The sequence below is a fragment of the Taurulus bubalis genome (genome assembly GCF_910589615.1).
Source record: "Taurulus bubalis genome assembly, chromosome: 10".
Classification (NCBI taxonomy): Eukaryota; Metazoa; Chordata; class Actinopteri; order Perciformes; family Cottidae; genus Taurulus; species Taurulus bubalis.
The window spans coordinates 8,798,409-8,811,764 of NC_136598.1; the positions used below are offsets into that span (position 1 = coordinate 8,798,409).

General features: G+C 41.3%; 1 protein-coding gene across 1 annotated transcript in view; it reads left to right on the forward strand.

Moving 5' to 3' along the window:
• Positions 1-3,384: 3,384 nt before the first annotated feature.
• stard13b (StAR related lipid transfer domain containing 13b) overlaps positions 3,385-13,356 on the forward strand; it is a 56,332-nt gene continuing 46,360 nt past the window's right edge. The window contains exons 1-4 of the mRNA XM_079224724.1: positions 3,385-3,395; positions 3,511-4,548; positions 10,553-10,696; positions 11,856-12,002. Coding sequence (XP_079080850.1) covers positions 3,622-4,548; positions 10,553-10,696; positions 11,856-12,002 — 1,218 coding nt within the window. The 5' untranslated portion in view covers positions 3,385-3,395; positions 3,511-3,621. The remainder of the gene's footprint in view (positions 3,396-3,510; positions 4,549-10,552; positions 10,697-11,855; positions 12,003-13,356) is intronic.

Here is a 13,356-nt window from a genome sequence, read left to right on the forward strand (position 1 = left end):
TTACCTCTCTGAGACTGAGTAACAAGACCAGAGAACATTTTCTGCGAGTTGCTCCAAAGTGAGTGTACAGAGCTTAGTCAAGAAAAGTATTTTAAGATGTCTTGTTTTTTGTTTTACTGTGTTTTAGTAATTACAATTACTGTAAATATATGTAAAGGAGTTTGGTTTTCAGGGACCTTTCTTTTAAGAGATTAGTTGGCATAGGCCACACCTCCCGCTTGCGTCCTGTAACCTTTCCATGCAACCTTTCAGACAGTAGGGGAAATGTAAACACAGATATCAAACAAGGACATCAGGAATGTCACTCACTCTGAACAAAAGATCAGGAAACAAACAAAGGTTTGCACACATACCTTATCTTACCCGTCAAACAGTGGATTTATTGCTGTTGCATAGCTGCTATGTGGAGTACGGCTCCTTGAGCAACCCCAAATACACCACAGGACATTTCTACCTTTGTCTTTTAGCACTTCCATCTGAAATTTTGTTGGAAAAATACTTTTTTACTGCATCTTGTTAATATATAAGTACACACGTAAGTACAGTCTAAAGAAAGATGAGGCCTCATTGATGGGTAAAGTGAGTATATGTTTTCAGAAAACAAAAAAATGGGAAAACAGGAAGACTCTCTCGGCAATGCTTCGAAGAGTCTTCCTGTTTTTTCCTTTTATTGTTTTCACCGGCAGGTTGCAAAGTATTTTTTGAATGAGAGAAGTTAGTCAGCGCTCATTTTCTCCCCCCCGGCCAGAGGTCAAACTGAGGCCAAGTGATGATTTGTGGCCATGGTTTCACCGCCTCTCTCCTGGTGAGGATACTGAATGAATAATTGAATAAACAAATGAATGAATGAATAAAGCCCCCCCCCATGCTAGAAAGTCAAGGACTTACAGAATGTGAACCCAGAAACTCTTTCTTCAGCACAGGGGGCTGCATAAACAACAACTCCTCAGCCAATGAACATGCAAATGCTCAGACCTGCCCCTTTCATGTTTACTCTGTGCTCATCGCTCACTTTCACTCACTTTCACCCACACATCCTTCTGTGTGGTGTACTTGGCTCTTCCTACATGCATTCATACCTCACTGTAAATCACAAGAGGACCGTTGTTCACTGAGGAATGCCTTGGTTCACATTTGTCAATTGCTCGCAGCTTCTGTTCGACTGATCGTGAACGACAAGCAGAACACAAAGTAGAAAGTATGTCAATATTACAGGATTATCCAAAAATATTTGTGTTTTGGATTATTTGGATATTCCCTTATTGTTAAACATGTTGTAGACACTAACATAATGTCTATAGGGAGTGCTTTACCCTGGCATACCATTAAGCATACCTGTCAGTGCATGATTTATAATGTGACGCCGCAAGTTGGCTCCTCAGTGGCAGATTTTCTATACATTGTGCAGAACACAAACTTGAGGAAACATGCTTTTGGTTTCATTTAAGCATCAAATCCTCTTATGGAGATATCGCCTTAATCTTTGTGTAATGTGCCCCAGTAAATCATGGTGCGTCGCAGCTTTCCCCTTTGACTTGAAAGCATTCCTCAGCCCGGTGTTTTGAAGCGATAGGTCAGGACTGCAGAGCATCTTGCTCCTGCAGAGCTCAGCTCGGCCCTCACAGCCTGTTTGTGAGGGCTGGAAACCCAGTTCACCTTGTTACAGTGCCAACCACTGCTGCTCCCTCCTACACCCACCCTCTGTGTCTCCTTTCTCCTACTCTTTCCATCTCCCAACGAGTGCACATACTCTCTGCTCTTACGCATATTCTGAATGGTTTAGTCACTGCTTGTCCCCCAGGGGAAACACACAAGGAGGGGGTGGCGGTTGTGATGACAAGCTTGCCTTTTTAGAAGAAAAGGCCTATGGGGACACAAGTGTGGCTCTGCAAGGGGCAGTCCAACCCTCTCTGCTCATACAGGAGCGAGCCTCACTGCCACTGTTTGTTTTTTTGCCATATGCTCTCGGTGACACTGTTTGGGCAACACAGACAACCTTTTTTTCCACCCCGCAGGTGAGTCTTTTGCTTTCTTTTTACCTGTGAATCTAAATGGCATCTGATTATGATGGAGAAACAAATTAAAACGTTCTATTCCTCTCTTTGCTAATCCTTCTTTCCTGAGTTGAGAAAGTTCTGCTATAGATTGTTTCTGCGTGCGAGGACTTGTTCGGGATGTTTCTGTTGAAAATGATCCTAGATGATTTTTTTTTCTTCCACTCAACAATAAGTTGTGGTCTTGGCTTGCCAGTCAACACTCTCAGTTCATTTTCACTCAGTGACTCCTTCCCTCCATTTAAATCTGCTCTGTATTCATTTGAGAATAATGAGACCCTCTTTGCATGGTGTGTTTTAAAAGAGGGGTTTCTTGGAAGGAACCCTAATCTCTTGTAGGCTCTCTTCACATTCACCACGAGGACACCGTTTTTTTTTTTTTTTTAACAGGAGGCACTATACTGATCTGTAAACTTTAATTTACTTATTATTTATACTGTATTCATACTGTATTTCCTTCATCCATTCAGATTTATAAAACATATCTTCAGTCAGATTTTGTACTTGTCCAAGGGTGCTTTATTAACTGAGGTGTCCTAAAAGCAAATGTGTGTGTGTGTGTGTGTGTGTGTGTGTGTGTGTGTGTGTGTGTGTGCGTGTGTGCGTGTGCGCATGTGCATGTGTGTGGATTGTTTAAAGTGTTGCAAAGCCATGGTAGAAGCGCTGCCAACTGCAGCTTTCTCATAGTAACAGCAGAGACACGTGTGTAAATTCACAGAACTCAATAAACTCTATAGCTGTGTGCAGCAGTTCAAGAAAACACACTGAAATAGCTGATTGTTTTCTATAGAAATATCTGGGCTTTGTGTGTTTGCTGTTGAAACATGAGGGGATAAACAAACTTGACTCAGCAGATCTTGTGCAGATTGTTTATTTTCAAAGATTCTTGGTTCAGTTTCACTGTTATCCCGCCTGAAAATGTTCTCGGAGGAAAGTATTTGTGGTTGAACCAGATGATGAGCAGAATATTGAAATTGTTTCTTTTTCTTTTCATCTCTTCGGATCTCTCAAACCTGTCGAAAGTGTGTTTTAACAAAGGGCTTAATGAAGGGGTGAGTGGGATGTTAACCAAAGTCAACAAGGGGCATCTTCTGCCCTGATGAATGCTGTAGCTCATAGTAAATCACCGACTGGGGAAGAGCAGTCAGATTCCACTGTGCAGTGATGTCACCACGATCGTGTGTGAAACGGATCCAGACTTGAACAGCCCAGCCTGAGCCAGATGTTGAATTTCACAGCACACTGCTCACTGAATAGTCAGAGCTGTTCGGGGCTGGATGTAGAAGCTTTACATAAAACTCTGGGAGTATAGCGAGACTTTGATAATTACAGCACACAGACGTATGTATAATTAATCTAGTTGTGCCTGTGTTGTCTTTGGAAATCATCTTCATCTCACTCGCTTGTCAGATGTGTTACATGCACATTCATGTGTTTTCATTTCTGTTTATTCCAGGTCATCTGCTGCGACTGAGCATCTGGGATTAAAATGGCCATCCGATACATCAAACACAAGTACCTGTGGATTTATGTTTTGAATTATGAGAAACTGTAGAAAACAACAGTAATGGAGATTCCACCTGTGGTGAATTTGGAGGGACATCAGTCTTGGACAGGTTCAGGATTACAGAACATTGCCTTCTCAACACTGAAGTTGTCGGCTAACGGCTCAGCGGACCACAGAGGGGGTGGTTGTCTCCCTGAAACCCAAAACTCGCTGTTGGAGTCGGATGAAGACATACACAGGCTAAAGGAGGGTTTTATTTGTGTCAGTCATAACAACATTAAATGTGATGAAGCTTGGTACTTACAGGAGTCTGAACAGTCAGTCATTCTCAGTGAAGCACCCTTGGACCCTGGCCCACTGGCCTCAGCCCAGCTCCATGGAGCAGGTATTGTGTCCACATTACCTCGGACAAATGAAAACTGCTGTTCACTTCCTGTTCCGGTTCCAGAAGACCGGGTGCTTCAGGATCATACAGGTCAGAACTCCAGATGTGTAAAAACACACTTCAAGAGGTTAGAGCCATACTCAAATGGCCATATCTTTGTGCCTCCAGGGGACCCGTGTCCCATCTTCAATCTGGACTCCACTCCTACCCTCACTGTCCCTTTGGCTGTCCCTGATTCCAGCCTGAGAGTCCTGGATCTCCCACGGATTGTGAAGCACAAACCGAGCTCCATCACTTTCTCACACTACACCTGTCCTTCAGGGGCGAACGGCCATGTTTTTGTGAATGAAAGTTCTGACGATGGAGAGTCATCACTGGAGGAGGAGGATGATGATCACAATGATGGTGATGGTGATGATGGTGACGACGATGATGTGTTCCCAGAGTTGCCTCAGAGTAGAGAGTATGCTGTCAATCGCAGACAGAGGAGCACAGACAAAGACAAACAGAAGAGGAGAGCGGCTGTGAGCGCCCGAGCAGAAATCAACCATACGGCCAGAAACGTTATTTATGAAGCAGAGGTGGAGACCGGCAGCCAGCAGGTATGCTGCTATTCATTTAAAAGCATCCACCTGTTACAAATATACATGTGAAATGTCCAAATACCACATGTGGTTTCACGTCATGAATCATTTTATGACATTTTTGCACCTTACAAAAAGCACATGTCATTTTTTTTTCACATAAACTTTTTTTCAAATACCTCAAAACCATGGGAAATGTCTGAAAACCCAGCGCGCATAATTGGGAATTTTTATCTGCTTAGTATACAAATTGTGTTTCATGTAATAAATCCACATGAGCTCTGAAAGGAAAAATAAAACATTTTAGACAGTAAAATAGTTAGTAATATAATGCAGGCACTGTTCGGTAAGGAATGATCCCAAATGCAAGTCAAATAAAATAAATCAGTCAAAGGAACTGAAAACCCTGTGTATAGAAATCGTGAAAACCTTGTTTCTAAAATAAAATGGACTTTGTGTGACATTATTCAGCTTTAAATCAAGCTGATATCATTACACTGTGCGATGATGCGTAGTTGATATACTGTGAGTGTATAGGAGTAAACTGATTTAACATTTGTACCGGTGAAAGGCAGATCCAGGAAGAATGCAAACGGCCTCTGCTTTCTCTCCGCTCCCTCAGCAGGCAGCAGTGTTTTGACAGATTCCATTGGATTGAACTCTTAATCTTTAACAAATCAAGGCACATTTCAGTGTGACACAACCACTTGCCTTACCTTGGTTGGAAACATCCTCTCAACATTATTGCCCTTTTAAAGCCTCATGTGGACAGTGATAAATATTTTCAAAGTTACAACTGGTGGGAACATATCCAATAACGCATAACTGTCATCCTTTTCTAAATAGTTTGCAGATAATAGTGCACATGTAAACAGGGTGGAGTAAACGGTGGAGATTAGCTTCTCTGTTGTTGGTCTGGCGAGATGTTGAGGTAATGCCAGCTTTATGTGCCGAATGACACTCTGCTCTGAATGAGCTGTTTTGGAGAAGGGTGGAGGAATGCATGGAATCCAGGGAGCCTGTTGTCAATGCTATCAAAGGACAGCAGGTCAATGCTCCTCATGTCCTCCCACCACAAACTGTTATCATAATGGTGGACTGCAATGTGGGCATCGCTACAGGAAAGTCTACAATGTCATAGAACAGGCTGGAAAGAAAAAAATGAAAATATAAGAGTGAAAACAAGCTATTTTTCTCAACTACATATCACTTTACACACACACACACACACACACACACACACACACACACACACACACACACACACACACACACACACACACACACACACACACACATACACAAGTATATACTCGTAGATAGATTATCCAACCACAGAACCACAAAAATTAGGCCAATCATTTTATGAAAGACCTTAAAGGAATAGCGTGTAGCATTTAGGTGGAAATGGAATTTAATAGTGTAACTATCACAATCACTTGGAAATAAAGATCTTGTTTTTGTTGCCTGAGAATAAGTCGTTCATATCTGCATTCAAAGCTGGTCCCCTTCCGAGAGCAGAATGAACTGACATGAATTAAGGAATTTCTCTTAAAAAAAGATAATGAAAAAAATGCTTAGAAAGAAAAAGAGCGCCAATACTCATCTTGAATGGGACTCTCATTTGCATACAAATAACACTTGAACTGCATCCTTATTACAACTTCACACTGTAAAACTTTACAAAAAGACACAATGATGACAGCAATTATAATCAATATTCAGCATTTATGCATGCATAAATCCAAAGTATGAGAGAATAAAACGTCTGGGGAAATTATCTGAATGCAGAATGCCACAATTATTTAACTAAATGTTTTAGTTTTGTAGTTTAAGTGTGTTTGTTTAAATGTTGTGACACTATTGAAGTGGGGTAAAGTTAGGGAAAAGGCACATCGATGCAGTTCTTACCATTGACCATGTGAGGGCACTGTCTGCATAGTGTTTTCACCGTGTCATCTCATGACTCCCTCCTGCTTGCATCGTTAAGCTCAACTCTGATTACATGCCCCTAGAAATACACTTTCCTTTACCTCTCCTTCCCTCTCCACAGACACGGTTGTGGCTGTGTTCAGTTGGTGTGTTGCATCGGAGGATATTAAGACTGTAATTTATTCCTCCGCGGAGCCAGGTAGCCAATGCCCTTTCGCATGACCGCCTGCTACATTTGGATACCTCCATGGTGATCTCTGGCACTCTGTGGGTGGCGCAGACTAGGCACCGAGCCCAGAGCTCACACACTTTACTCCTCATTTCCATGTCAAAGCCGCTGTGTTGTGGTCCACAATGTGGCCAATTTGCACTGATAAAGTTATAGTGGGCTCACATTTAGTTGTCCCCAGAAGATAACGTTAATGCATTTATCTAAAGGATTGACTCATACCAGTTCAGTTGCCATGGTGTGAGGACTACAAGGGCACAATTGCCGGGGCCGGATCGAGGGGAAAGGCACCAAGAGATGAATCAAGGGTAGTGTCTCACTTGAGCGTCAAGCCCTCTCTGGAATTTGTCTCATTCTAAGTAGAAGTGCCGACATTCCTAACCAGCACCTTGTGGGGATGTCACTGAACAGAGACAGTGTGAATGTGTTCCAGATTTGGCTTAAGCATGTGCCAGAATGGTGCATCTGGTTCTTGCATTTCTGTGTCTGACTCCAGGGGTTAGTTAGGAGTCCAGCGCCCAAGATCTGCTCTTTATTTTCTCCATACAAAATCTATTTTCAGTTATTTTCAAGCATTTTTCACACACATATCTTCAAAGACTACTGAGGTCCAGCTTTTTGCTCTTGATCTGAAGAGTTCCAATCATCTTTTCACACAGAAACATACATCGAAGGCAGAGGCTAATTTCTTGTTCATGGGCATTACAGCAGGATTGGTGCCAACAGCTTGATTCCAGATTAATTCAAGTCAATACATAATATCCATGGACTCACAGTTGAATCAGTCTCTGTCTTGTTTTTAGTTGGAGGAATGTATACTCACTGAGGTACAGACATCAGGATTTGTTATGAACTCACATGTGATAATAATTGAATATATGCATATAATTTTTGTTCCTTTTTGATTTGGTGCTTAAAGGGTCACTTCAGTATTTCTCAACCTGGACCATATTTTTCCATGTTTTTATGTCTAAGTGACTAACAATTCTTAAAATTAATTCAGTATTGAGTATTGAGACTCTAAACAGGCTGCAATGTAAGCACTCGGGGCAATTCCTCACTGTCAATGTTCGCCCACTAAAAATGCTAGTTTCTTCCACTGACAGGCTCAGATTATTTATTTATTATTATGAAAAGGAGCATATAGAGAAATAAAATCTGTTTCTTTAACTTTCGCCTGATCCGGCCTTTTTATTGTGTGTCTTGCGTGAAGAACGTATAACGATATAACCAACCACATCATTTTGTCAAATACTAAAAAGATGAATCAAACAGCATCATTCTTAGTCTTTTTGTAATTCACAGGGATGTATCGTATTACAAAATATAAATAATTATTCATGTCTCTTATTTTAAAAATAGAACTAGAGTCTTGTCCTTAATCTGCAACGACACTTTGATGATCCCTGGAAAATATCTTGGAAAGATGGTAACAGAAACTTAGAGTGTAGAAGGACTTTCCGGGAATCAGTGTTCATATCTTTGAACTAGACTAATATTATAAGGCTTACTGCAGTATTATTGTCGTATGTATTAAAAGGGGTAGCTGTAGAGTGAGAGTGAAGTGGATTTGTTATTGATCAGTCTGTATAAAAAGTGTGTGAAGGCCTTATATTTGTTGAGCAGACACAGAGGATTGAGCTGTCTAAACATACTGATCCCCATGTCAAACCTGTTATATTCCCTGGTCAGCTTGGAAGGCAGACATAGCAGAAAAGGGTAGCATTTATTTTTCCTCTCAGTGACCCCAGGTGACCCCTCAGGCCTCAGGGGTCAGCAGGGGATTGGCCAGATTTAGGTCATTCCTGAGAGATTGAGTGGTAAAAGGCACTCTCTCCCAGTGCGGGGTCAGTCAGCTGACACTGGGTGGTCAGTGGGGTATATGGGCCGTCTGGTGTCTGGTCACTTAATTCCTCACAATTGAGGGAGAATACAACATAATATAAGTTTGTCAGTGCCGTAATATAATTTAGTGGTGCTGCTTAATGAATTTCATATTCACAACTATAGAAAGGCAAAGTACTGATATGTGCCAAATTAAGATGTATTTACAGAGATGTGTGTAACCAAACATGCATTTGTTTTAAACTGAATCATATTTACAGTTATGGGAAGTCATCGGTCTATGGATTGCAAACACTCTCAAAATAGGTCACACGGTTGGCCTGTTGTCATTTGGCTCTTTTATACAGTGATTCAATGAAAATACTAAATCAAGTGTCATACTTGTTTAAGTATGACCTGCAAGATATTTTGGGGGTTTCGCATCAGAATATTTATTGATGAGTCCCTTTCAATGGAATGATTGTGCATTGAGAGGGTTGATGCTATACATAAAGTATTGACTTGATTAAGAAATGACCAGCAGTAATCAGGGTTTAGTCACAGTAATTAGTTTTAATTCCAAAAAAGGAGTTTTTTATTTTTGTATTTAGGTAGAGTCAATCAAACATTAAAGAACCATTGACTGTATGAACACATATATGTGGCTATATGTTATGTCATCTATATTTAGATAATTTACTTTCCCGTTTTCAGGATAGTTATTTTTTAGGATTAGAAATGAAGATAGATGTTTCTTTGTACAAAAAGTAAAACTATGAACAAATAGGCCTCCTCCTCATCTGACCCTTGTTGCTGCCATACAGTCATACTTCCTGATGCAACCATATCCCAGGAGGGGCTTACTAGGAAATACTGTTATTCAGAAGTTCAAGAGGTATTCTCTAGAAAATCCACTCCTCAATAGTTCTGGGATTTCACTCTGGGATTCTTGAAAATGGTCCACATTGATGCTGTAGAAGAGTATACATCATGCAGCAGCATGTAACCCTCACCAGGATTAACACTGCTAATTTAGGCTTTGGTGACTCAGGTGCATCTTGCTGATTTATGAGGCTGGACCTCCAGTTCCTCAGACACAGCTCCTGTCTGTGTGAGGACGGTCTATTTATATACACAGTGCGTCTGGGGAGTAGTGAAAGCCAGTGCAGGGAATTCCATCATGCTCTGTATGGCACACATGTCTGGAGCCTTCCTCCTTTGCTCTTTCACCCTGAGACACAGCAGAGGAGATCACATTTCCACGTGTGGCAGCAGTGAAGTCCACTGATGTAGCATCTGCAATTTACAAGATACTTTAGGGGGGTTTGCCTGTAACTCTTTTTAAGTTCAGGGCAGAGTGGTAAATCGACAGATGCTTTCACCTCACCGAAAGCTCTCATGTGTTAAATAAGTCTGGCAAGGATGACAGGCAATTACTGGACTATCTAATTAACCTGATTTTACCCCAGAATTCAATTACTACTACTGTGGGTTTGAAAGTCAGATTCAGAAATTAGTTTCTGATTTTGAGGAAGTTTAGCTGAAGCGTAAAATTAAGATACGAATCTATTTAGATGATGTGTCGCCAGCTTTACTTGACATTAACCTCAAATGACTGAAAACTAGTATTGTGATCATGTGTAGCTTATGTGAATGTAATATATAATGTAGTTTGTCATTAAATAAGGGAGTGTTTTTTGCTTTAATTATTGCTGCAAATTGAACTTTCCATAATGCAGTGATGCTGCCATTTTGGGGAGGAATCTGAAAATGCAGATAAACTGAGACACAACATACAAACATTATTGATTTTAAAATGCAAAAAGTTGTTTTAAAATGCTTCAATATTATGATAAAAAATAAAAAAAATGAAAATATATAGATTCATCAAGTAATTGTGTTTATTATATATGCAAATTCTGCAAACAAAACCTTGTTAATTGTACCAACCTGCTGCAATTGGCTCAATCTTTGACTCAATATTTATTTGCAGTAGCTTGTCTTCACTTAAATCTGTGCTTCTCTGATTACCAACAGGAGTCTCCGCAGGTCACGTCTCCCTGGTCCGAGTCAATGAGCCATCTGATGAGGAAACTAGACCAGCTTAATCTAGATATAGAGGAGGCGCTGAGTGCAAACTCCTCCCCCTCCGACACGCCCTGCACCACCCGCAAGAAACAGGTGAGAGTGTGTTCACACAGCCCTGGATCATGACTGCTGTCACTCAAGTTAACTCCATACCTCCTAAGGGTTTGACTAAGAGTTTTGTACTCTATGATTTGATATAAACACAGAAATGAACTGCGTTATAAAGCAGCATGCGGCACCTAATGGTATGCGCGCACTGTCACGCTTGGTACTGTACACATTCCTGTGAATCAGATGCTGCATTCTTGGTCATGCTTGTAAACTCCGGCGAATCAATTTACTTTGCTCTGTGGGGAGAAAATCCTGATGGATTATTCGGACCTGTGAGAAACAGGTGTTCATCGGAACTTTATGTCCTGCTGAGTTTGAAAAGTGTTCGGTTTAGATTCAAACAAGCTCTCTCAAATCCATGAACCCAGTATGTGAGAGAGGGGATTCAGTAGGCCGATCTCTTGTGGGTCGTAACTGTGTCTGGGACTTGTGACATATGGGGATATAGTCTGTCTGCAACACTACGCGCTTTGTCAGACCATTTTATAGTGTCCTTCTGACTTGAGTCAGTTTTATGATGTAGGTCTGCAGCTCTTAGATGTGATACTGAGTGTACAGGCTTTAGCCGGGTCAGAATGGTGCGGCGGGAACAGACAGCCATTGTGCTTTTGAGGTTTGCGAATGGGACCAAGCAGCTCTGTCCCTAAAAAGGGCTCTTCTCATGGTGGCATGTTTCATGAAATATCCCACCAGAGTTAGCATTTGGGAACAAAAGTGCTCTTTCGGCGTCCATATGTATGTACTGCACAGAGGCGCTATTGTACTGAAGGGAGTTTGTATGATTTGGTCCATTAGGAATGGTTGAGAGAGGCTCACATGCCTCCCAGGCATCTGCATAACCATCCCAGGCATTCACTATTACTTGCTTTAACTAATGACAGGCTACTGGGCAGGCCAAGACATCTTTACTGGGATATTTGACGAGGTCATAATCTCTGTCCTCTCAAAAGAAGATCTGCTCATACAGGCTCTTTTGTGTGCTTCTATCAGGCTGAATTGAGAGTGGAGATTTCACTTCCCCAGCAGTTGACCTCAGCCTCTTGTTTTCTTTTCCCCTGGCCACCGTTGGGACCATCCTGTCCCAGTCTGCTCGTCCAGACAGAGACGGACCCAGTCTTTGAATTTTTTGTTGTTGTTGCAGTGTGGTGCTGTTTCAAAGTCCACGTTGAACCAAGCCCTGAACCACCAAGTTCTCCAACGACCAGACCGAGGGGAATGTCCGAGCCACGACAGGTCCTCTGCTCCTCGCGGCGCCTCAATGGGAACAAGAGCAGCAACCAAGAAGACGGTAAGTTTCTCTGAGAGTAACAGCTTCCTGCAAGGGTCCCACGGTCTCTGTGAGTCAGTGAGACATCATAGAGTACAGGCAGCGTGTCCAGAACCTGCAAACTTGCTATATACAGTTCTGTTGTCAACTTTTCATCTTTAAGGCTGTGAGCTGCTACATTCCTTCGAGTCTAACTCCACAACTGGTTTCACATGTTTTATTTTGTTCTGCTCAAATCTGGCTTTAATGTTTTTGGGGGACTGCAGTGACCTAGTTACTTCCTGCACTGCACTCAGTATTTCTCCAAGCCAATTCAAAGGTCTTGTCTGTCCGTAGATGAAACTAAAAAGAATCTAATGAAATTCAGTCGAACCTTTTGGTCTTTGGTTTTTGAACCGTTTGGATTTAGACATTTATGTTTTTGAAAAGATGCTGAGGGTAAACAACTAAATGACTGCATCATTGAGAGAAGGTTTTTAACGTTTACAACATATTTCATAAGCTTTCTTATCAGTTTCTTTAATGAAAAAAAATCCAGTTTCATTCAGCTTCATTCAGACATTCCCATCTGTTCCACTGCTCTTCCCTCTACATCAGTAAATATTTGATGTTTTCGCTGAGAAAAAGGTCAGCTTAGGCATTTATAAACAAGCAGGACTCACTTCTGCTGGACAAAGTATATAATTGTCACTATTCAGCGACCCTAAAAGAAACAGACAACTGAGAGATTTGCAGAATGCAGGGCGGGTTTAAACCCAAAGCCTTTCAGCTCGTGCTTTGTGCTGTCTTGAAGGCTCTGCTGCGACGGGATTGCAAACAACCTGCTTATAAGAGAAAACGTTGTGAGACAGAGTTGAGCTTTAAAAGTTAAGAGATTATATTGTCTGTGAGCTCTGGGTACTTGAAATTAAATGATGCTTACTTCTCAGATGTGTTGCCATCTGTCTTGTTTATGGAACCCATAAGTGAAAATTATAGCAGCATGGGTTAAAATTTGTCTTGAGGACAGCTGGGAATGTACATATATGTTAGAGACAAGAGTGTTTTGACTACAGTGTAGCCGTGAGTATAATGAGATCACATGTTATTCAGTGGCGAGAGGTTTTCGGGTGTTTGATGATTATATGTGATACATTTTCATGAGAAGTATAAAATAATAAATTTCACAAATCAAAATTGCTTTTTGAATGTTGTTGAAGAATGTTGATATTCTTGGGGGTGTTGAATTAGAATTTGGATTTTGTAATGCTCCAGGTTAGTAGGCCAACGTGATGTATGAGTGTGACCATTTACTGCATGGGAGACTGGGTGCTCTGAAGGCTGAAAATTAGGATAGGATCAGAGGATCTTATCAGTTTAAGAATAGTTTAAATTG